General features: G+C 47.7%; 1 protein-coding gene across 3 annotated transcripts in view; it reads left to right on the forward strand.

Annotated features, from left to right (window-relative positions):
• The window catches only part of ARMH4 (armadillo like helical domain containing 4), a 38,365-nt gene extending 15,231 nt beyond the window's left edge, over window positions 1–23,134 (forward strand). For all 3 annotated transcript variants that reach the window (XM_016226122.2, XM_016226123.3, XM_029079062.1), the window contains 3 exons: window positions 19,526–19,557; window positions 22,029–22,163; window positions 22,384–23,134. In XM_016226122.2, coding sequence (XP_016081608.2) covers window positions 19,526–19,557; window positions 22,029–22,163; window positions 22,384–22,452 — 236 coding nt within the window. In that variant the 3' untranslated portion in view covers window positions 22,453–23,134. The remainder of the gene's footprint in view (window positions 1–19,525; window positions 19,558–22,028; window positions 22,164–22,383) is intronic.
• The last annotated feature ends 353 nt before the right edge of the window (window positions 23,135–23,487 follow it).

A 23,487-nucleotide genomic window follows, 5' to 3' on the forward strand; every position in this document is an offset into this window, starting at 1 on the left:
TTAAATGCCGTGCCCAAGGTCACACACACCAGACAAGTAGAAGAGCCAGGATTAGAACTCAGGTCCTTCTGACTCCCAGGCCTGGGCCCCATCTACTAGGTCACGCTTCTTCCCATACTTTTCCAAGTGCTTAGTACAGTCCTCTGCACACAATAAACGCTCAGTTAATACGACCGAATGAAATAGATTGATTGAGGAAACAGGCCCAGAAAGGTTCAGAGACTTACCTGAGGTCACACAGCAGGCCGGTGGCAGAGTCGGGACTAGAACCCGTGGCTCCTGAGTCCCAGAATTCTGCTGTTTCCACGAGGCCATGCTGCCGAAAGGCAGCGGAACATTCGTGCCCTATTCCCCAGGGAGGCGATGGCACAGATTCGAAGCGCCGATTTAGGCACGGAACCAGTCCGATCCTCACGCCACCCTTCATCGGTGAGTGACTTTGCTGCATGGGCAGTGCTAGCCACGGTAGCCCACAGAGCGGGGTGACCAGCCAGCTGTGCTCTTTGGAGTGCTCAGAGCCTCCTCGCATCATTCTAGGGCGCAAACTCCCTGTATCAAGCAGGAAGCAAGGGAGGGAAGCCAAGTGAAGCCACGGAGAAATCGGGTCTTTGACCAGCCCTGCCAGGGTCCAGAAGACGTGGGTTACCCTTCACCTACCCAACCGTCGCCCCTGGACAACCAACGGCAACGCTGACATTGCATACGGAGGTCCCTGATAGAGATGCCAATGTCCCACTTGGGGGTTAAGTCATTCAATCGTATTTATTGAGTGCTTACTGTGTGCAGAACACTGTTCTAAGTACCTGGGGGAGTACACTACAATAATAAACAGACACATTTCCTGCCCACAGTGATCTTAGAGTCTGGGGGGCGCGGGGGGAGACAGCAATACAAATAAATAAAGTACAGATCCGTAAATAAGTGCCGTGGGGCTGGGAGGTGGGAAGAACAGAGGGAGCGAGGTGACTGAATCACGGCTCAGCAAGCGGTGGGGGATCTGGGATTAGAACCTAGATCTTCTGACTCTGAACTCTTTCCCCCGGCCCACACCGCCTATAGAAGCAGCGTGGCTCAGTGGAAAGAGTCTGGGCTTGGGAGTCAGAGGTCATGGGTTCGAGTCCAGTCTCTGCCACTTGTCTGCTGGGTGACTGTGGGCAAGTCACTTCACTTCTCTGGGCCTCAGTTGTCTCATCTGGAAAATGGGGATCTTGATTGTGAGCCTCACGTGGGACAACCTGATGACCCTGGATCTCCCCCAGCGCTTAGAACAGTGCTCTGCACAGAGTAAGCATTTAACAAATACCAAAATTATTATAGATGCAGCAGGACTCTTAAACGAGGCCTGGATTTTTCCGCTGCCCCTTTTGCGCCTCAATGAAGGGAGCGGGAACGTTCACTTTTCCCTAGTCAACAGTAGGGGACGCTGCAGCCAGCCAAAAAAAATCTCTCGACCAAAAATAAAATAAATGAAATTTTTTAAAAAAAATGACAAAGGGGAGAATAGACTCTCTCTGTTTTAATGTCCCCTGCCGGCCTGTCTTTCCGTGAAACCAGACCTGCAAACTTCTGTCAGTAGTCTGCTGGAGAAAATCCCTCCCATTCTGCAGCTGGGATGTGGGGTCATCCTGGCTGAGCCTGAGAGGTGAACCCAGTCCAAAAAAAAAGGGCTTAGGTGAGTGAGAGTGGATTGGTACCCCGCCAGCTTCTTAATCTGTTTGGAAATTCAGGCACAGGCATCTCTAACTGCCCGCTGGCCTACCTGATTGTGTGCCCCTCGCAGAAAACGGGAACCACCGTGGGCGAACTTTCAGTCATTCCCCCAGCTCAAAATTCCTTAGAGGGTTTCAGAGGTCAGCATCTCTGACAGATGTATTACTGCTATTCCTTTATTGGATTGGGATTTCTGAAATATCACCTTGAAGATCTCTCTGCCTCCCTCCTCTTTCCCTCCTTTCCTTCTCTCCTTCCCTCCCCCGTTCCTGCCTTCATTCCTTCCTCTCCTCCTACCTCCTCTCCTCTCTTCCCAAGATTTGAAAAAAGTTTCAGGTGCCTTCAGAGAATCGGAAAGCAGGCAGAGATGTGGCCGTGTCAGGAGCCAATTTGGCAACATTAATGAAAACATGCGGGTAGCAAAATACCGCCCATTGAAAGGCTTCTCACTAATGATAAGCAGACGGCTCAGAAAGGAAAGTCTAAATTTATTCTCTCCCGACATAAGCCGTGGCATTGCTCCAGAGATACCTGAACAATCTTTTGCGTCCACACTCTGAAGTATTAAGGGTCTAAAATGTTGATTTGGGAAGAATGGAGCAGGCTGGAGAATCCCAGCTTCCACTCCCTGGGATGCCAGGCTCTTGGCTTGGAAATTGGAATTCATATTCCAAGCGCAGAGCAGGTATCTTGGGACGAAGCAGGAGACCCTTCTTTCATTTTGCACTGTTGAGAATCACAAGAACAAGCACCTTCTCCCTCGGTTACCAGTCAACCGACCAATCATCCGATCGGTGGTATTTATTGAGCCCCCAGTGGATGCAGAGCCCAGAACTAAGTACTCGAATGTTCACCAAAAGCAAGACACGTGTTGCCTGCCCCCAAGGAAGGCTGATGGCGCTTTACTAATGGGCTGGGGTGTTTTGAGCATGCAGTTAGTGCTAGATTATGTACTAAACACTTGTGTAAATGCAGCAGTAGCTAGGCACTTGTTCCTGCCCTTGAGGAGCTAATAGTCTGAGAGGGGGTCAATACACTGCCCTAAGATGGAAGTCTGCTGAGCACCCACTAATTCCCCATCCACAGCACAGAGTGGAAACACTTAATGTAAGAACACTGACTGCTGTAATTAACCCTCCACTTTCATTGGCCAAAACCTCGGGTCTTGAAGCCAGTGGTAAGGAGTGATCGATTGCTCTGTAGGATATTTCGTGGTCCGGGGGAACACGGCTGGGTAAAATAGAAAAAAATTCGGCCTCTATCTCTCGAATTTTACTCAGTCTTGCTTGGTGTCATGGTGAACTTTATTGTGTCTTGTTTGGTGTCTGTGAACAACTTTCCTTTATCTCGTTTGGTGGCTGTGGTGAAATTTGCTGTGTCTTGCATGGTGTCACAGGGAACTTTACCCCTGGGTCTACCCCAGCGCTTAGAACAGTGCTCGGCACATAGTAGGCGCTTAACAAATACCAACATTATTATTACCATATCTCTATTGGTGTCTGTGAAGAACTTCCCTGTATCTTGTTTAGTGGCCATGGTGAACTTTACTGTGTCTTGCTTGGTGTCGTGGTGAACTTTACTATTTACTCTTGGTGGCCGTTTCTACATTAAGCTGGGCACCATGGGTGTGACCAGACCAGGTTTTGAAGTCGTGCCACTCATTTAGAAACAGCGAGTGGCCGAGGCCTAAGATTCTCTTCTGTGGCAGCTAGACTTTTCAAGACTTAAGTCGTGAATAGGAGGGGAAATAGCCTTCGTGAGCGATTCTTTCAAGAGGTTTGTGGGATTTGGGAGCCGGGGGCTGGATAAATTCTTAGTCAGCACCCAAAATGGGGTCAGGATCTGGATTGGAATGTGAGGCTTCACCTCAAATGTCAAAACCAGGACACCAGAGGCCTCCCACTGAGTAGGAGGAGAATTGACCGGTGGGGTCAGGAAACCTTTCGATCCTTTCAGAAGGAAGCATAACCCAGAACTTCTTTTGGACCTCAGACACTCTACCTCGTTTAGCAGCACCCCCCAGGGTGAACAATAGCCCTCAAATGCGTTGGCAGCCACAGATGTCACTCTTATACGTGGTCTTTGTTTGGGCCTGCGTGGCGGAGAGGAAGAAAGTGGGTTAAACGAGATTCCTTCATCCATCTAGTCAGCCTCTTTTTTTTCCCAAATAGTATGGTATCTATTAAACGCCTCTTACATGGTAAGTGCTGGGATGGACACAAAACAATCAAACCCATCCTGGGGTTCATCATCTAAGAGGTAGTGGAGAGCAGGTATCCCGTTCCCCTTTAACAGATGAAGAAACTGAGGCACAGAGAACTAAAGCAATTTGCCCAAGATCATGCAGCAGGTCAGTGGAAGACCAGGACTAGGATGAGGTCCTCTGATTCCCAGCCCCGTTCTTTCCCCTGGGCCCTGCTGCCTTCTCTGACTGACACATGTCCGTCAACTTCTCAACTGCTATACAGTTGCCTGCTGTGTGATCTTGGGCAAATGGCTTCACTTCTCTGAGCCTCGGTTTCCTCAGCTGTAAAATGGGGATTCAAAAGGTGGTTCTCCTTCCTACTTACACTGTGAACCCCAGGTGAGAACGGGACTGTGTCTGACCTGGTTAACTTGTACCTATGCCAGTGCTTAGAACAGTGCTTGGCACATAGTAAGCGCTTAACAAATGCTGTAAAAAAGAATCGGGCCAGGCTGCCCTGTCCTCAAGCCAAAATTTTGTGGAGTTTGGCATACTAAGCACCAGGTTGAAAACTAGGCAGACCCTGGAGAGAACAACATAGCAGAGCAGTGAGACCCAATCAATCAATCAATCGGCGATACTGATCAAGTCCTTACAAGGGGCAAAACACTGTACTAAGCCCTTGGAAGAGGACACAGAAAGCGCTCAATAAATATCATTGATTACAGAAGCAAGACAGATGTTCCTTGTTAATCAATCAATCATATTTATCGAGCGCTTACTGTGTGCAGAGCACTGAGAAGCAGCGTGGTCTAGTGGAAAGAGCTTGGGCCTGGGAGTCAGAGGACCTGAGGTTCTAATCCTGGCTCTCCCACTTGTCTGCTGTGTGACTGTGGGCAAGTCACTTCACTTCTCTGGGCCTCAGTTACCTCATCTGTAAAATGGGGATTAAGACTGTGAGCCCCACGTGGGACAACCTGATTCCCCTGTGTCCACCCCAGCGCTTAGAACAGTGCTCTGCACATAGTAAGCGCTTAACAAATACCAACATTATTATTATTGCTGTGTGACTTTGGGCAGACTTCACTTCTCTGTGCCTCAGTTACTTCATCTGCAAAATGACGGTGAGCCCCAGTTGGGACATGGACTTATATCTACCCTAGTGTTCACTACAGTGCCTGGCATTTGCTAAGTGCTTAACTTAGCAAGTAAATAAATAAGCAAATAAATAAATAAGCAAATAAAGCACTTAAATAATAAGTGTTTAACAAATACCATAAAAAAACAAAAAACTAAGCTCTTGGGAGAGTACAATATAATAGAGTTGGTAGACGTGTTCCTTGCCGACAGTGAGCTTACAGTCTAGAGTGGGGAGACCGACATTAAACTGAATTATGGATATGTACATAAGTGCTGTGGGGCTGAGGTGAATATAAAGTGCTTAAAGGATACAAATCTAATTGCATAACAATGTAGAAGGAAGAGGGAGTCAGGGAAATGAGGCCTTAGTTGGGAAAGGTCTTATGGGTGAGATGTGATTTTGATAAGGCTTTGAAGGTGTGGGGAGTTGTGGTATTTTTGTATATAAAGAGGGAGAGAATTCCAGATTCCAAAGGATGTGGGCACGGGGTCGGCAGCAAGATGGATGAGGTCAGGGTACGGTGAGTAGGATGGCATTAGAGGAGTGAAGTGTGTGGGCTGGGTTGTAGTAGGGTATCAGGGAGATAAGGTAGGAGGAGGAGAGCTGACTGAGTGCTTTAAATCTGTGTGACGCGGAGGTGGCTAGGCAATCACTGGAGATTCATAAGGAGTGGGGAGGCGTCAACTGAACGGTTTTTAGAAAAACGATCCAGGCGGCAGAGTAAGGACTGGAATGGGGAAAGACAGGAGGCAGGGAGGTGAGCTAGAAGGCAGCTGCAGTAGTCAAGGCGGGATAGGATAAGTGCTTGGATCAGTATAGTAGCAGTTTCGGGGGAGAGGAAAAGGCGGATTTTAGCGATGTTGTGAAGGTAGAACTGACAGGATTTGGTGACAGATTGAATATGTGGGTTGAATGAGAGAGATGAGTCGAGGCGAATGCCAAGGGCTTGTGAGACAGGGAGGAGAGTGATATTGTTTACAATGATGGGAAAGACGGGGAGGCCGAACAAGATGATCTGCAGAGAGGAAGAAGAGGAGGGAAAAGCAGGTAGGTGAGAAAAGTAGAGATTACATAAACTGATGAGCACAAAATCTGTGAGGTGTCTGAGTTGATGAGCCAGTGATCAATCAATCAGTGATATTCATTTAGTGCTTACTATGTGCAGAGCACTGTACTAAGCTCTTGAGAGAGTGCAACAGAGTTAGTAGGCACATTCCCTGCCCATTGTGAGCTTATAGTCTAGAGGGGGAGGCAGACATTAATATGAGTAAATAAGTATAAGTGATATATAATATACAATTTAAAGGTAGGTTCATAAGTGTCGTGGGGTTGGGGATTGGGGTCAATATCAAATGTCCAAAGGTCACAGATCCAAGTGCAGGGATGACGCAGAAGGGAGAACGAGCCGGGGAAAAGAGGGCTTAATCGGGGAAGGCCTCTCGGAGGAGACGTGAATTAATAATGCTTTGAAGGTGGAGAGAGCGATGGTCTGGCGTATCTGGAAGGGGAGGGAGTTCCAGGCTAGGGAGAGGATGTGGGAAGGGGGCCGGTGGCGAGATAGATGAGATCGGGACACAGCGAGTAAGCTGGCTGTAGAGGAGCAGAGTGTGCGGGCAGGGCTGTAGCAGGAGGTCAGTGAGGTGAGGTAGGATGGGGTGAGCTGATTGAGTGCTGTAAAGCCGATGGTGAGATGGTTCTGTTTTACGGGGAGATGGATGGGCAGCCCTTGGAGGTTCTCGAGGAGTGGTGAGATATGGACCGATCGTTTTTATTGAAAAATGATGTGATCTGGGGACATAAAAAATGACCCAGGAGGGGAAGAGGTAGCTTCTCAATAGGCCTGGAAGAAAGGGGGAGAAGACGGATTTGATTTGTCAATCTAATTCTCTTCCCCTCTTCAAATCCCTACTTAAAGCTCACCTCCTCCAAGAGGCCTTCCCAGACTGAGCTCCCCCTCTTTTTTCCCTCTGCTCCCTCTACGCTTCCCCTTCACCTCTCCGCAGCTAAACCCTCTTCTCCCCCCTTTCCCTCTCCTCCCCCTCTCCCGTCCCACCCCCTCAGCACTGTACTCGTCCGCTCAACTGCATATATCTTCATCACCCTATTTATTTTGTTTATTTTGTTTAATGAGATGTACATCACCCTGATTCTATTTATTTGCCATTGTTTTTATGAGATGTTCTTCCCCTTGACTCTACTTATTGCCATTGTTCTTGTCTGCCTGTCTCCCCCGATTAGACTGTAAGCCCGTCAAAGGGCAGGGACTGTCTCTATCTGTTGCCGATTTGTACATTCCAAGCGCTTAGTACAGTGCTCTACACATAGTAAGCGCTCAATAAATACTATTGAATGAATGAATGAATTGAGGAGGAAGCTCCAGGTGGAAGGAAGGGTGTAAGCCAGGGCCCAGAGGTGGGAGAGTCGAGAGCGAAGCCCAGTGGGAAAGTGAAGTTTGGAACTCGTTGTGGACAGGGGATGTGTCTATTTTATTGTTGTATTGTCCTCTCCCAAGTGCTTAGTACAGTTGTCTGCACCCAGTAAGCGCTCAATAAGTACGATTGACTGACTGACTGACAAGAAGGAGAGAGTGTCAGCTGAGGGGTCAATGCCTGTAGGTCAAGCCTACGGAAGTTGGACTGCGGCATCTCATTCTTTCGGGTTAAGCTTCCTGGGGGGTGGGAGTGAGTTTTTTGGGGGAGTGGGTTCATCCACCTGGAAGTATGGGGGTCAGCTTCCTATAGAGCTGGACTTTGGCATTGAGGTTTTTTTTTTAATGGTATCTGTTAAGCGCTTAAATGTGTCAAACACTGTTCTAAGTGCTGGGGTAGGTACAAGTTAATTAGGTCTGCCACAGGCCCTGTTCTGAATGGGGTTCTTAGTCTACATAGAAGGGAGAACAGGAGAACTGAGGCACGGCGAAGTGAAGTGACTTGCCCAGGGTCACGGCAAGCAATTGTCAGAGCCGGGATTTGAACCCAGGCCCTTCTGACTCCCAGGCCCGTGCTCTCTCCGCCGGCCATGCTGCCTTTCCGGGACTTCTGAGGGAGGAGGGCAACACAGAGTGCCTGGGAGAAATGGTTGCCATGTACTTGCCCCTGGTTGACTCTCCCCCAAAGCTGGGATGTCATGAATTGGCTTTTGGGCACCGCCAACCCCAAATCCTGAACCTGTGAGTGCTTATTTTCCTGTCATGATGATAAATACGATAACATCTAACCAGCCCTGGGAAAAGCAATAGAGCACGATGCTATTTAACAATAAAGTGTTGTTATCAATACTTTCCCTGGTGAGGGCAAGGTGGAAGTCTTAAGAAGCGATCGCAGTCTTGTTAACCGAAGGAGGGGGTTAACTAGTAAGCTTAACCTCCTCCACAGACTCTTTGGCTAGAGTCATGTTAAAAATTCATGCGCACCTAATTAAAGACTTCCACGCTCTTCTCCCCAACACGTTCCGGGCAATCAGTCCTCCGGTAGTATACATACCCTGGGCAGAACACAAAACTAAGCCCTTAGGAGAGTACCGAGGAGGATGTGGATATGATCTCTGCGCTCAAGGAGCTTTTACAATCTAGCAGCAGGGATAGACACTAACATAAACTACAGGAGATAGTTGAAAGTATTCTGTACGTTGTTTCGCGAGATCTTCTCAGCCTGAGAAGCGGCATGGCCTAGCGGATAGAGCACGGGCCTGAGTGTCAGAAAGTTCTCGATTCTAATCCCGGCTCCTCCACCTGTCCGTTGTGTCACCTTGGGCAAGTCGCTTCAATTCTCTGTGCCTCACTTACCTCATCTGTAAAATGGGGATGAAGACTGGGAGGCCCATATGAGACACGGACTCTATCCAACCTGATCAGCTTGTATTGACCCCAGCGCTTAGTACAGTGCCTGGCACAGAGGGAGCGCGTAACAAATACCATAAAAAAAATTAGGTTGGAAGTTTCTCGAGCACAGAGGACATGAGTGATGTTTCTTATACTGAAGTGAAATAAAACAACACAACGAATTGATCGCATGTCCTTATGGTATTACTGAATGTATTTTATAAATTGCTTTTTTTAATATGTTCCCAAGTGCCGCCTTCAGTCCTCTGCATACCGTATATGCTGAGTATAGAGTAGTGTGAAGCACACTATATGTGCCCAGACTTCTGCACAGAGTAAGTGCTCATTAAATACGGATGATTAAAGTATGTGATTTTAATCCGCCCATATCTAGGCCAGACATTCCTTGGGAGTGTTGGGGCTGTAGCCTCGAAGCTTACAAGAGTTAAGATGTTGCCCTGGGTGGTTCGGTTTGCTTCGACGGCCTCTTCGGCTCCCTGCCCCATCCCCCAGAGAAGCAGTTCGCTCTATTTTTAAAACAAGCGACGCCGCCTGGAAATACTGCGTTCAAATGGAATTTTTTTTTTCTAATCTGAAAGGTGCGTCGATGCAAATTCTCGCTAAAGGATGAGAAGTGGAGAGGGGGATGTGAGACAGAGTCTCACACGCTCACTTCCACTAGGGGTGTAATAATAATAATAATAATGTTGGTATTTATTAAATGCTTACTATGCGGAGAGCACTGTTCTAAACTCTGGGGTAGATATAGGGGAATCAGGTTGTCCCACGTGAGGCTCACGGTTAATCCCCATTTTACAGATGAGGTAACTGAGGCCCAGAGAAGTTAAATGACTTGCCCACAGTCACATAGCTGAGAAGTGGCAGATCCGGGACTCGAACCCATGACCTCCGACTCCCAAGCCCGGGCTCTTTCCACTGGGCCACGCTGCTTCTCCCATAACAATGTTGGTATTTGTTAAGCACTTACTATGTGCAGAGCACTGTTCTAAGCGCTGGAGTAGATCCAGGGTCATCAGTTTGTCCCACGAGAGGCTCACAGTTAATCCCCATTTTACAGATGAGGGAACTGAGTCCCAGAGAAGTAAAGTGACTTGCCCACAGTCACCCAACTGAGCAGTGGCAGAGCTGGGATTCAAACCCGTGACCTCTGACTCCCAAGCCCGGGCTCTTTCCACTAAGCCACGCTGGGTATTTGCCACTCACAAAGGCACCGTATACCTGATGTGTTTTGCAACGAGATGATTCAAGTGTTTCAAGCCTCAGCCAAACTTTGTAAGGCCGCGGGCTCATTGACGAGAGCGTTGCTTTTCACTGCATATGCGGCAAGAGGTAACTTGGGTAGGGGTTGAGGATTTAGGGAGGGCTCAGAACTACTCTGTGGGGGATTTAAGACCATCCTCACCCCCTCCTTCCCTCCAGTGAGAGACAGGATTTTCTAAGGAAGGGGGCTCAGGACCCCCTCGGCTGGGAGTCTCACCCTGGGATACCAAACCGTGTTTCCTCGCTGACGGATTCCTTCCTCTTCCCTCTGTGGCGCAACCCCTTCCATCCCCACCCCAGCCCCCCTCCACCGGCCTCTCCGGACGCCGTTAATATATGCGTTAGCTCAGTCTGGCGTGAGCGATTCTGGCAGCTCTGGGGCACCTGCAACAGCTATTTGGAGTGAAGTCACGCAGGCTCGAACCACGCTGTCGCTGCTGAGCTGGGACGGCACATCCCAGACCTTTCAAGAAACCCAAGTACGAGGCAGAGGGTTCGTCTGACTGTCCGTCTGGGTAGAGAAGGGGGTCCGGCGGGGGGTGGCGAGGGGGATGTTTGACACGGTTTCCGCTCTGCGGAAGATGGGAGTAGAATTAGAGAACTCGTATCTGTAAGGGCGTGCAGCAGACGTGTCTCGAGGCCCTAAATCTATAGGCGTTGTGTGCCAGCTCGCATGCACCAATCCTTTGTGCGTTTGCAAGTCCTGCTTAATCCGCATACTAATTACCGTCCACGCACAGTGAACTGAGGGAATGAAAGCTCGTCCCTGGATACGATCTGGGCAGACAGCCAGGCAGATGCGGCTTGGCAGGTGGGTGACTGTCCGCAGCGTGGTGAGCTAGGCCTTTCCCAGCGGAGTTGGGAGGGAGACGGTGTGCCCAGTGGAAAGACCTAAGGGGTGTGAGTCGGGAAACCCCGTGTTCTAGTCCCAGACCTGCCCCTGGCCTGCTGTGTTTCCTTAAGGGAGCCACCTAACCTCTCTGGACCTCGGCGTCCTCCTCTGTAAAATGAGGATGATGGATCCCCGCCTCTCCCTGCCTCCCAGAGGTGGCACGAAGACGGTGGGTGATGGCTGAAGTGAAAGCGCCTTGGAAAAAGGCAAAGCACCGAACAAATTCAGAGGGTTATCATTAGAACCCCCAGTTCACAGATCGGAAAGCCGAGGTGATGTTTCGAGCGACTTTGGCAAGACTGTTTCATGCTAAAACAAGAAGCAGCTTGGCCTAGTGGATAGAACCTGGGTGGTCTGATGCAGTGATGGTTTTTCATATGTTTCTCTGAATCCCAGTCTTAGGGTATCTTGCTATGGAACGCTAACACGATATGGTAACTCTTTGGACGTAGTTTGCGATAGAATGGTGTAGATGTTGCTGTACTTAGAGAAGCAGCGTGGCTCAGTGGAAAGAAACCGGAGTCAGAAGTCGTGGGTTCTAATCCCGGCTCCACCACCCGTCAGCTGTGTGACTTTGGGCAAGTTGCTTCACTTCTCGGGGCCTCAGTTACTTCACCTGTAAAATGGGTAAGACTATGAGCCTCACGTGGGACGATCTGATTACCCGTATCTACCCCAGCGCTTAGAACAGTGCTTGGCACATAGTAAGCGCTTAACAAATACCAACATTATTATTATTATTACTTTTTAACTTCAGAAACACTCTCTTTGCCTGAAACACACTGCGTTAACATAAAGGAGCCTGGATTGGGGTGGAGAGTAAAAGTTCTGGAAAGGTGGGATATTTCTGTGGCAAACTGAAATAATAATTGGAACCTTAAATACCTGTTGTTGGGGTGCGGTGACTTTATAAGCACCTGTCAAATCTTTCAGGGCAGTAGGGCAAAGTGGGACCTCATGAATACTAAGTCTACTGCTTCAAACAACTGCCAACCTTTGTGCAAGGACCAAGATTAGTTTATTCCTAAAGAGAATAAGAATTCAAAGCATTTGAAGATGGGAGATGATATCGAACGATCTACCGAAACAACTTTCCTTTCATATATTGCCATCTAAAAGTGCTGTTTCCAGACCCCAAATTAAATTATTCTTTCATGCAGCCACCCGCTAATAATGTTCAAATAGACTTTTCAACGTGTGTGACATTTTAGTAATGCATCGTAGCACAGCCAGCCCTCTGCGCTAAGTCTCTCTAAATAGCAAGATTTAATTCGAGACCGCTGCCTTTCAGAATGTGAACCAAGCGGAAACTAGCTAAGTGCTTCTCAGATGGCTTACGGCAGGAAGATGAGAAAAAAGATGAGTGGAGCCTTCTGGAATCACTAGGCCAGATCTCATTCCAGAAGGGAATCATTTGGGATCTGTTCACTATGAGCTTCTTGGTCTCCCCGAGGGCCACTTGGTTGGATGGAGGCCTTTGGTGGCTGGTGGCTTCTCTGATGACAACGGTAATAATAATTACAGTGGTACTTGTTAAGTGTTTACTATATGCCGGGCGCAGTACCCAGCGCCGGGGTGAATACAAGCAAACTGTGTTGGACACAATCCCTGTCCCACGTGGGGGCTTCCAGTCTAAATCCCCACTTTACAGAGGAGAGAATTGAGGCACTGAGAAGCGAAGTGCCCAAGGTCACTCAGCAGACAAGTGATGGAAGCGAGATTAGAACCCAGGTCCCTCTGAGTCCCGGACCCAAGCTCTGTCCACGAGGGGATGCTGCTTTTATGCTTCCCTGATGCAGACTGACAGTTCTGTGAGGGCCTGTGACCAGGGAGAGTTTTTTTTTCCTGATCCCCTGATATTGTAAGCTCCTCTTGCTTCTGCTGTATGTCAGCACTTAAGCCCCTGCTTCTCACTTGTATACTCTGTTTATTGTTGCGTTGTACTCTCCCAAGCACTTAGTACAGTGCTCTGCACACAGTAAACACCCAATAAATACGACTGAATGAATGAATGCTATTTTAGCACTTAGTCATCCATGCCCATCTCCCCGACTAGACTGTGAGCTCCTTGAGGGTGGAGATCAGGTTTTCTAATTTTTTTGTACTTTTCCACACTTTATACAGTACTTTGCCTTCAGGAAATGCTCAACAAGTGCTGTTGATTGATTGACCAAGTGGCTCCGATTGCCCAAACTGAACTCTTGTCTGCCTAGAGTCAGGGTATTTCTGTCCTGGGGCAGGAAGACAGTCAGTTCATCAATCAATCAGTGGTATTTCTTGAGCGCTTACTATGTGCAGGGCACTTTATTAAGCACTTGGGAGACTACAGTAATACAACAGAATTCGCAGATACTTTCGCTGCCCATAACGAGCTTACAGCCTGGCGGGGGGGGGACAGGCATTAATATGAATAAATAATTGATAATATATAATTTAAAGATAGGAACATAAGTCCCATGGAGTAAAGATCAAATGTCCAAAGGTCCCAGATCCAAGTGCCTAGATGATGCAGAAGGGAGAGGAATCCGGGGAAAAGAGGACTTAATGGGAGAAGGCCTGTTGGAGGAGATGTGACCTGAATGGGCAGGACAGAGTTCCGTGCTTCTACTCGTTCCCATTATTTCAAAGGATTTGAAATATCTTTTCTCTAGGCAAAGAAACAACAGCTACTCAGCTACTGTTCCTCCCAAAGCCTCTTGGGAATACTCCAAGCAAATCCCAGGAAAAGGTTTGCTTCTAAAATTGGAGATTTTGCCAAGGGCACAGTATTTGGGTGGATTTTCCTAGAGCGCTTGGAAATACATAACCAATAATGCATGTAGATTTTGAGCACCTTTGAGCACCAAGAGGAAAATCAGGTTGGAAGCCATTAATAACGTAGATGGCCTTATTTCCAATTAAATGGAAGATCTTCTGAGTGTCACTCTCGGAATTAAAAAGAAACAGTGGTTCAGTATGGACTCCATTCTGTGTGTTAACAGGTAGCAGCAAGTATATTTTCACTGAGGCTATTTCGAATCCGTGCTCCATTAGGCAAGTCATAAAAGCGTTGGAATGGAAATTAGTCTCTGAGATAATCAGATTTTATTTCCAGGGTCTAATCGATGCTTAGTGCTTTGGGGTTTAATTACTAGAGAAAGTGTCTGATGAGAAACACAATTCAGTCTGTTTTCCTTTCCTTTTCCTTTTTCAAACACTGCCTTCTTCATTTTCATTTGCAAACACAAGACGTTTATTGATCTTTTTGCCATTTCACAGTGACTCGGGGGGCTCATAAATTGGAGCCATGATCAATAAGCTGACCCTTGAAAGGGAAAGGGAGTTTTTGTGATGGTCCAAATCCTGCTTTTGAACCACCCCTGAAAGAGACTTCTAGACACTCAGCTTTGGCGGGGGGCGGGGGGTGTCTTCATACCACTATATTGATTTTTGTAGATATATGCTCATAGCACTCCCAAGAAAAATCGTGAGAAATACATTTGCTTTTGTGTGTTGGACGAAACATCGAAAGCAAGAGACTTCTCGGTTTCTTAAGAGAAGGTGACTGGCTGTTAAACTCCCAACCCTTTTTATAAGGGCTAAACGTGAGTGACTTTTAGTGTAACGTTCTTAAATGAATCTGATTTGCTGTGTATTGATGCTCATCTGCGTTGAGTGTGGCCCCAGATAGAAGCAGGCAGACGTCACCTCTTCTGTTCTTGAAGGGGCGAGATCTCGAGAGGAATGGCAAGCTATTCAGGGAAGACCGATAGTCATTGCTTCGCTACCTCCTGCTTCCTCTGAATTCCAGGGACCTCCATGACATTCCCTCCCATCCAGGATAACCATTTGCTCAGTTTGGGGGACCAGGAGGGGAAAATGAATGACAATGTTGCGAGCAAGTCTAGTAACCCCACAGCCACTTTTAGTGTGTATCTGTCCACGTGGTCGTATCCATCTTAACCCTGAGGTACATATGTATATTTAATTATTGATCCAGTTATTTCAGCCATTATATTCACATTCTGATCTATATTATCTTTACTCTTCCTTCTGCTCCCACTATGTGTAAATTGTTTGAGTTTGTCTGCCTCTCGCGTTGGATTAGAAGCTTCCTGAGGTTAGGGAAGGTGTGTCTTGCGTCTTAGTCCGGTGCGCTGCAACGAGTAGGCGTTCAAGAAGTACCGTCGGGTGATTAACTATGATTAGGTGAGATGAATTTTCAGGTCAAAAGAGATTAAAAACCGGTGGTTTAATGAGTCGAGGAAAGGCAGGAGGGGTAGGAGGAAACCAAAGACTTGAATGACCCTCCCTGTCCCACCCTCCCTCTGTCCCCAGCTCTGACTCGAAATCCCCTCCAAAAAGACCCTTCCCCTCCCCATCCCTCTTCCCTTTCCCCGCCGCACACCCATAGGGATATCTTCCCAACCCTTTACCTCCCAAAGAAATATGTCCTTTCCCGGCATTTATTCCACATTTAAGTGAATTCTTTTTTCTGGAAGAGAAGGCTTTTAAATAGTGTCTCGCTATTAACTTGTCAGGCCAGTACGGATGAGAAGTGGGTTGTTTTAGAAAAATGGACTCTGGTGTCTCACAGACTCCGCCAAGAATGTCAGGGAAAGAGGAACCTGGTAATATTATGGGCTGGTTGTCGGCTCTGTTTCCACTGGCTTAGAAGGATTGATTTAGATTCATCGGTTTCCCTAACTGTTTCTTCATTTTCTTCCTCTCCCCTATTGTAATGGCATTTGTTAAGCACTTATTACATGCTAAGTTCTGGGGCAGATGCCAAGTAGTCAGATCGGACACAGTCCCTACCCCAACGCGGCGCTCACAGTCTAAGAGGGAGGAAGAGGAAAAATTTTATTCTCATGGAAAAATTTTATTCTCATTTTCAGACAGTCTAAGAGGGAGGAAGAGGAAAAATTTTATTCTCATTTTCAGACGAGGAACTCGAGACTCCAGATGGCTAAGTGACTTGCCCAAGGATGCGACTGGTGCCCAACTGAAAGCCTTTCTGATGATGTGAGCAGGAGACAAGGAGGGCCATAGGGAGCTGAGGACATTTTGAAGGACATTTTGGCCCTGTGCTCTGACTGAGTAGAAGCAGCGTGGCTTAGAGCCAAAGCCTGGGAGCCAGAAGGACCTGAGGTCTAATCCTGGCTCCGCCAAACGTCTGATGTGTGACCGTGGGCAAGTCACTTCACTTCTTTTTTATGCAGGTACCTCATCTGGAAAATGGGGATGAGAGCGTGAGACCCGTGTGGGACAGGGACTGTGTCCAACCTGATTAATTTGTATCTTACCCCAGCACTTAGAACAGTCCTTGGCACATAGTGAGCGCTTAACAAGTACCGTAATTACCATGATTATTATTAACCACAGCAACCAGGAGCACAAGTTTCTTTGGGAGGGATTTCCCAGCATCCGCGAGCATCCATCCAGCCTCCCTCCGATCCCTCCCGCTGCCTTTACGAAAGGTTGAGGCTGGCAGTTTGGCCTTTTAGAACCAAAGAGGTTTCCACTGAACTGCTGCAGTGGGGCATTCTCTCCTAGGATGCCATGCCCCATGGGTGGCTCCTGTTCGGTCCGGGAGTCTGCCCAGCTGACAGCTACCCCCCCCCCCGAGCTGCCATGCTCACCCTGGGACCAATCTGATCAGTCTTGCCAACCGCTCTGAAACCTCCCCCTGCCTCCAACCCAACTCCCAAGGTAACCAGAAGTGGAGACGGAGGACAAGGATGGAAGTAAACTCCACAAGGGCTGGGATCGGGAATTCCATTTTTATCATGTACTCCCGAACGCTTAACACGTGTTCTTCGCACAACAGGCTCCTAGCAAAACGCTCTGCACACAGTGAGTGCCCACTACGTTGCTCTCCTTCAGCATGTATACAATCAGTCAGTCAATATATTTTTATTACCCTATTTGTTTTGTTGATGACGGGTACATCCCCTTGATTCTATTTATCATGATTATAATAATGTTGGTATTTGTTAAGTGCTTACTATGTGCAGAGCATTGTTCTAAGCGCTGGGGGAGATACAGGGTAATCAGGTTGTCCCACGTGGGGCTCACAGTTAATCCCCATTTTACAGATGAGGTAACTGAGGCACAGAGAAGTTAAGTGACTTGCCCACAGTCACACAGCTGACAGATGGCAGAGCTGGGTTTCGAACCCATGACCTCTGACTCCCAAGCACGGGCTCTTGCCACTGAGCCACGCTACTTCTCTTTATGTTAGGTTGTCTTGTTTTAGTCCGTCTCTCTCCCCTGTCTGTGAGCCCGTCACTGGGCAGGGATTGTCTCTATCTGTTGCTGAATTGTATATTCCAAGCGCTTAGTACAGTTCTCTGCACATAGTAAGCGCTCAATAAATACTGTTGAATGAATGAATTGTATTTATTGAGTGCTTACTGTGTACACAGCACTGTTCTATGCGCTTGGGAGAGTACAATATAACAGACACATTCCCTGCCCACAATGAGCTTATAGTCTAGTCGGGGAGACAGACGTTAATCAAAATAAATAAATTACAGATACATGCATAAGAGCTGTGGGTCAGGGAGTGGGGATGAGGAAAGAGAGCAAGTCAGGGTGATGGAGAAGGGAGTTGAAGAAAAGGAAAAGAGAGCTTAGGGAAGGCCCCTGGGAGGAGATGGGCCTTCAACAAGCACGGCACAGACTCTACCCGTAGTAGACGCCTAACACACAAAGATACCGCAGCATATGGTGTTCTTACTGCAGGGGCGTTGCAAGAATGCAACCCCTGCATTATCGGAGAACTGACAGTGTTTTGTACTCACTGGAATATTTGCTATTTCACCCTGAATCATTGAATTTTAATTAGCCTGAGAGTCGCGTCCCAAAAACCCGGAGGTGTGAGCAATTTAGAAGGAATCCTGTTACCAGTTGCTCAGAGTGACCATATTTAATAATAATAAAAATAATACTTGTGGTATTCGTTAAGGACTGACTGTTCTAAGCTCGAGAGTAGATACAAGATGATCGAGTCGGGCACATTCCCTGTCCCACGTGGGCCTCACGGTCTTAATTCCCATTTTGCAGATGAGGGAACTGAGGCTATGTGGTGGAGCTGGGATTACAACCCATATCCTCTGACTCCCAGGCCGGTGCTCTTTCCACTAGGTCACACTGCTTCCTTACTTTTGTGTACGTAAAGAGCTTTAAGACAGTAAGAGAAGAATTTTCTTTGGTTTCCTTCTTGCCACCCCACTGAGGGTCTCGGCCGGTCCCAGATCATGGGGCAAAGGGTGGCATGGGGCCACCCGGGGGGGAAAGGGGCTGCCCACTCTCTGGGTAAGAGCAGAACAACGAACTCGTCCCCTCATGAAAATCCCAGTAAATTAACGGTCCAATGATGTAGCCCTGAAGACCCCTGAGTCTTGAAGAGCTAAGTCAACAAAGTATTAACGTGCGAAAGGAGAGATTAGAGTATTGTGTGAACCTCTGAAAGAACTAAATCAAATTCTCCTCAATTAATTGCTTCCCTGTCAATGAGTGAGGGTTTCCCCGTTGGCAGCGTACAAAGAAGTGGTTCATCCTATCCTACCGTGAGGACCCTCCAAGTTATGATTATGATGAAGGACAAACAGGGAATAGATTTCCTGCCCCGTTTGAAACAAGGCACATTTAGCATCAGTAGAAGAAGCTGTAATTGGAAGTGAGGATTTTTTAAGTATTGAGAAGCGGCATGGTCTAGTGGAAACAGCCCGGGCTTGGGAGTCAGAGGACCTGAGTTCTAATTCCGGCTCCGCCACTTGTCTGCTGTGTGACCTTGGACAAGTCGCTTCACTTACAGTCCTCTAGGCCGTAAACTCCTTGTGGGCAGGAAATGTGTCTGTTATATTGTTCATTCATTCATTCATTCAATCGAATTTATTGAGCGCTTACTATGTGCAGAGCACTGTACTAAGCGCTTGGGACGTACAATGCAGGAACAAACAGAGACAATCCCTGCCCACAGCAGGCTCTCTCCCGTAGTATTTAGTACAGTACTGTGCACACAGTAAGTGCTCAATAAATACGACTGACTGAGTTGGAGGGAGCTTCACTGCTCACTTAACTCTGGGGACCCCCAAGGTACGATTAGTTTCCGACAGTTCCAGGGCAAGTTTAGCATCTTGAATTAGGAAGCAAGATGAACAATTAGCGTCAAAGATGAACCGCCAGCAGAAAATGCGCTATTTCTTAGCGGCCTTTGAACCTGCCTCGTTCCTTTCTTTACTTTTGCTAGGGACACTGATCAAACAAAAATAAAACAAAATCTTTTATCCCCAAACAGTAAGGGGTGGTCTTTGTTCCCATCCCCAAAATCCAATAACGAGCAAGAAAGCAAAAAGAAACCTCATCACTTTAGTCCTCTCAACCTCTTTCCCAAACTTTGGGTGTTAAGCCCCTCATTGTGCTTTTGAATGAACACGAGGGAAAATCCGAGGGTCGTCGTCATTACTGAAATATTATTTATAATTACTGAAATATTATTTTTGTTTCTAGTGAGAAGCTGGATGGAAAAGCTGAAAGACAAGGTAGGAAAAGTATTTTCTTCTTTTGTTTCCTTTTGCAAGGGTGCTGGGTTTTTGTTTTGTTTTTTCAACCACGAGACAGAAGATCGCCACGTCAATGATGTTCTGACCCGATATCGTGGGCCAGCCATGTTTTCACCCGGTATCTCCGTTCAGAAAATCTATCCCCAGGCGAGGGGCTGTCATCCTGCAAAGCAGAGGAGAAGCATTTTTAAAAATTCCACCTCGGGGAATATCATGCTCTCCCAAGTCCTTAGTGCAGTGCTCTGCACCCAATAAGTGCTCAGTAAATGCAACTGATTAGGTGATGGTTTGACGTGAGACTTTTTCCTACCTAATACCTTCCTCCTGACAGTGGCAGAGTATGTCCCGGACGCTGAGGTGGGAAGGCAGAGTTTCAGCCTAGTCTTCCCCAGATGGATCATTCTGGGTCTGACTTTTGACATCCTCAGCGGTTCTGGGGGAGGAACAGATGATCGTGATGGTGGTGGGGATAACACTGCAGATCCCAAATAACTCCTCCGGGCCAAAATCAAAGCCGGACTTGGTTAGCTCTTGTCATAATGCTACTGAATTTTAATGATGGTGCATTTCACAGTGCCCTCTCGCTTCCTAAGCTGCAGAGTTTTCCTTGACTTAAACATCTCCCTTCACCACCCCTCCTCAACCTATGAAGTGTTTGCGGCAGACTCAAATAGAATGATTAAAGCTCATTTCAACTTAGCATCAGATCCTGGCAGATCTCTACTCTCTTAGCAGCGGGCGCTTTTTTTGCTGAATGGAATATGAAAGAAATACGCCCTCCTAAAAGCATCTAACCCAGAGTGTTTCATTACTACCACATCTTGACATCTTCACTGAGTTCTTTCATCCCTATTTTTAAATGATCTAGTGGATTTTCTGGATCTTGGGAACACATCAACCCACTCTGCAGTATTTTCAGTGGAAACTTTACTTCATTTAGCACTGATTGCCTAAAGAGTCTATCAGTCAATCAATCAGTGGTATTTACTGAGCACTTACTATGTTCAGAACACTGTACTAAGCATTTGGGAGAGTACAACAGAACAGTGTACTAAACATTTGGGAGAGTATAACAGAATTAACAGCTACATTCCCTGCCCATAATGAGCTTACGGTCTAGAGGGGGAGACAGGCATGAATATAAATAAATGATGTATAATCTATAATTTAATAAAGATTATTAAATACATTAAATATTTATTTAATATATATAGAAGGGCTGTGGGGTTGGGGGTGGGGCGAATATCAAACGCCCAAAGGTCACAAATCTTGTGGTTTAGACTTCGGACTTCTGGCAGGCCCAACCCTCCAGCTGTCATGTACATATCATTAAATAATTTATTATAAAGTATTTATTCATATTACTGTCTGTCTCCCCTCTAGACTATAAGTTAATTATGGGCAGGGTGCGTGTCTGCCTATTCTCTTGTACTGTACCCTCTCAAGAGCTTAGCGCACATTGAAGCAGTGTGGCTTAGTGGAAAAAACTCGGGCTTGGGAGTCAGAGGTCACGGGTTCTAATCCTGGCTCCGCCACTTGTCAGCTGTGTGACTCTAGGCAAGTCACTTCACTTCTCTGTGCCTCAGTTCCCTCATCTGCAAAATGGGGATGAAGACTGTGAACCCCACGTGGAACTACCTGATTACCTTGGTCTACTCCAGCGCTTAGAGCAGTGCTTGGCACATAGTAAGCGCTTAACAAATACCAACATTATTATTATTATTATAGTAAGTGCTCAATAAATATGATTGATTGATTGTGTCTGACCTGATTATCTTTAGGCTAAGATAATCAGTGCTTATTACAGTAATTTAATTCATTCAATCTTATTTATTGAGCGCTTACCGTGTGCAAAGCATGCTTTAAGCGCTTGGGAGAGGACACTATAAAAATAAACATATTCCCTGCTCACAGTGAGCTCACAGTCTAGAGGGCCACAGTTTAAAGTCTACTGTAGTGGGATGGCGTAATGGATAGAGCCCGGGCCTGGGAGTCAGAAGGGCATGGGTTCTAATCCTGGCTCCACCACGTGTCTCCTGTGTGACCTTGGGCAAGTCCCTTAACTTCTCTGGACCTCAGTTACCTCATCTACAAAATGGGGATTGAGACGGTGAGCCCCACGTAGGACGGGGACTGTGTCCACCCCGATTCGTGTGTATACACCCCAGCGCTTAGTACAGTGCCTGGCGCACAGTAAGAGCATAACAATACCGTTGTTATTATCACTTGGCCCATAAGATGCACGTAACAAATTCCATTACTATTATTATTGTGATTATTTCGTCACGGAGCCCGTCGTGAGTGCTAACCGCGATAAAGCTGGGTGCAGCCCTCCACCGCAGCAGTCGGCCGCATCGGAGAGCGGGTAGTCCGATCGATGGGCCGCCCTGGAGAGCAAGCCGGCGTGGCCTTCCGTTTAGTATTCTGATGCTCGTCTCCCTCTCCTAAAGGCTGGGTACATGTCTGGGATGCTGGTGCCCGTGGGTGTCGGAATCGCAGGAGCCCTGTTCATCTTGGGGGCCCTCTACAGCATCAAGATCATGAATCGCCGGAAGAGGAACGGCTTCAAGAGGCATAAGAGGAAGGTAGGGCCACACTAAGAGATTGCAAGCCGTGCCCCCGGGGTCTCTGCTGAGCCAGTCGGCTTCCCGGAGCAAACGGCTCATAGAGATCTGCGTTTGAGGCTGGTGCTTGGGCTCCGCTGCAGGATGCTATTTCTCGTTCTTAATTCGAAACCAGAATTCATTGGCCCAAGGAGTTTCACGCTTCTCTCCTCCCCTCTCTCTCCCCCCTTCTTTCCTTCAGCAGCGAGAGTTCAACAGCATGCAAGATCGGGTCATGCTCCTGGCCGACAGCTCTGAAGATGAATTTTGAATCGGACTGTGATCCTGTCGCGGCCTTCGGTGACGTGGATTTCGTTTTTACCTTGGGGCCGACAGTACGGCACATCCCGCTACGTCACGGCTGTCAGCCGCTCGGGCCCAGGGGTTGCTGGGCAGCGATCGCCGTATGCCGGGCCGAAGCGGCGGCATGTTGCGCGCTAAATGTACCGTGCGATGATTTTTTTTTTACGGTAGTGAGGTTTTCCATCCACGCACTGCATCTCGTAAATAGGCACAGTACATATTGTACAGTGGGAGTAGACAGGTGGGGTTAATATCTTGCTTTCATCACCGTGTCTCTTTCTAGGTTTAGGTTAACCGCACTCATCATGGTCATTATTGTGAAAAAAGCACGTTTAATTTGGGAATGGAAACCCTGACGATGAACGAGTTTGCCGATCTCTGTCCGACGCTTTAGCGTGAAACGACGCGGTGTCCGAGCTCGAAGCCGGCCCTGCTCCGGCGCGGGCCGCAGTGACGTTCCGAAACCGGTCGCACGTTCGACTCACGTCCTCTATCACCGGGGAGGCCTCCCTGGCTGGGACTGTTATTTCTGACTTGTTTACCTGCCTCACCTTCAGCCTCAGCCTCCGGGAGGCCTCTCATTCTCCTTTTCTTTCTTTTTCTCAGCATGGGGAAGTGGGGTGAAATAGTAGTAAGTAACCTGAGTCGTCGTCTCTGTGTTGCGAGTGTGTCTGTGCGCAAGACCCACCCACACGCAGCAGCGTACATGTTTGTTCTTCGTGAGGAGCGAATTCCTCTTGGGTGTGTCGTCGGATTTTAGGGGGACAGGGAGATTTCGGACGGGGGGCGGTCTTGCCCTACCATTGGGCATGTCGGTATGTTTGTCCGTAAGTGTGAGAGTGAGACAGAGAAAGAGAATGAAAGAGAATAAGTGCATGAGAAAATGTGAATGTATGCACGAGACCGACAGGCAGAATGTGACTGTGGGTGAGAGACAGACCGAAAGAGTGTGTGTGTGAGAAACAGAGTGTGAGACAGGCAGAATGTGAGTGTGGGGTGTGAG

The sequence above is a fragment of the Ornithorhynchus anatinus genome, chromosome 14 (genome assembly GCF_004115215.2).
Source record: "Ornithorhynchus anatinus isolate Pmale09 chromosome 14, mOrnAna1.pri.v4, whole genome shotgun sequence".
Lineage (NCBI taxonomy): Eukaryota > Metazoa > Chordata > Mammalia > Monotremata > Ornithorhynchidae > Ornithorhynchus > Ornithorhynchus anatinus.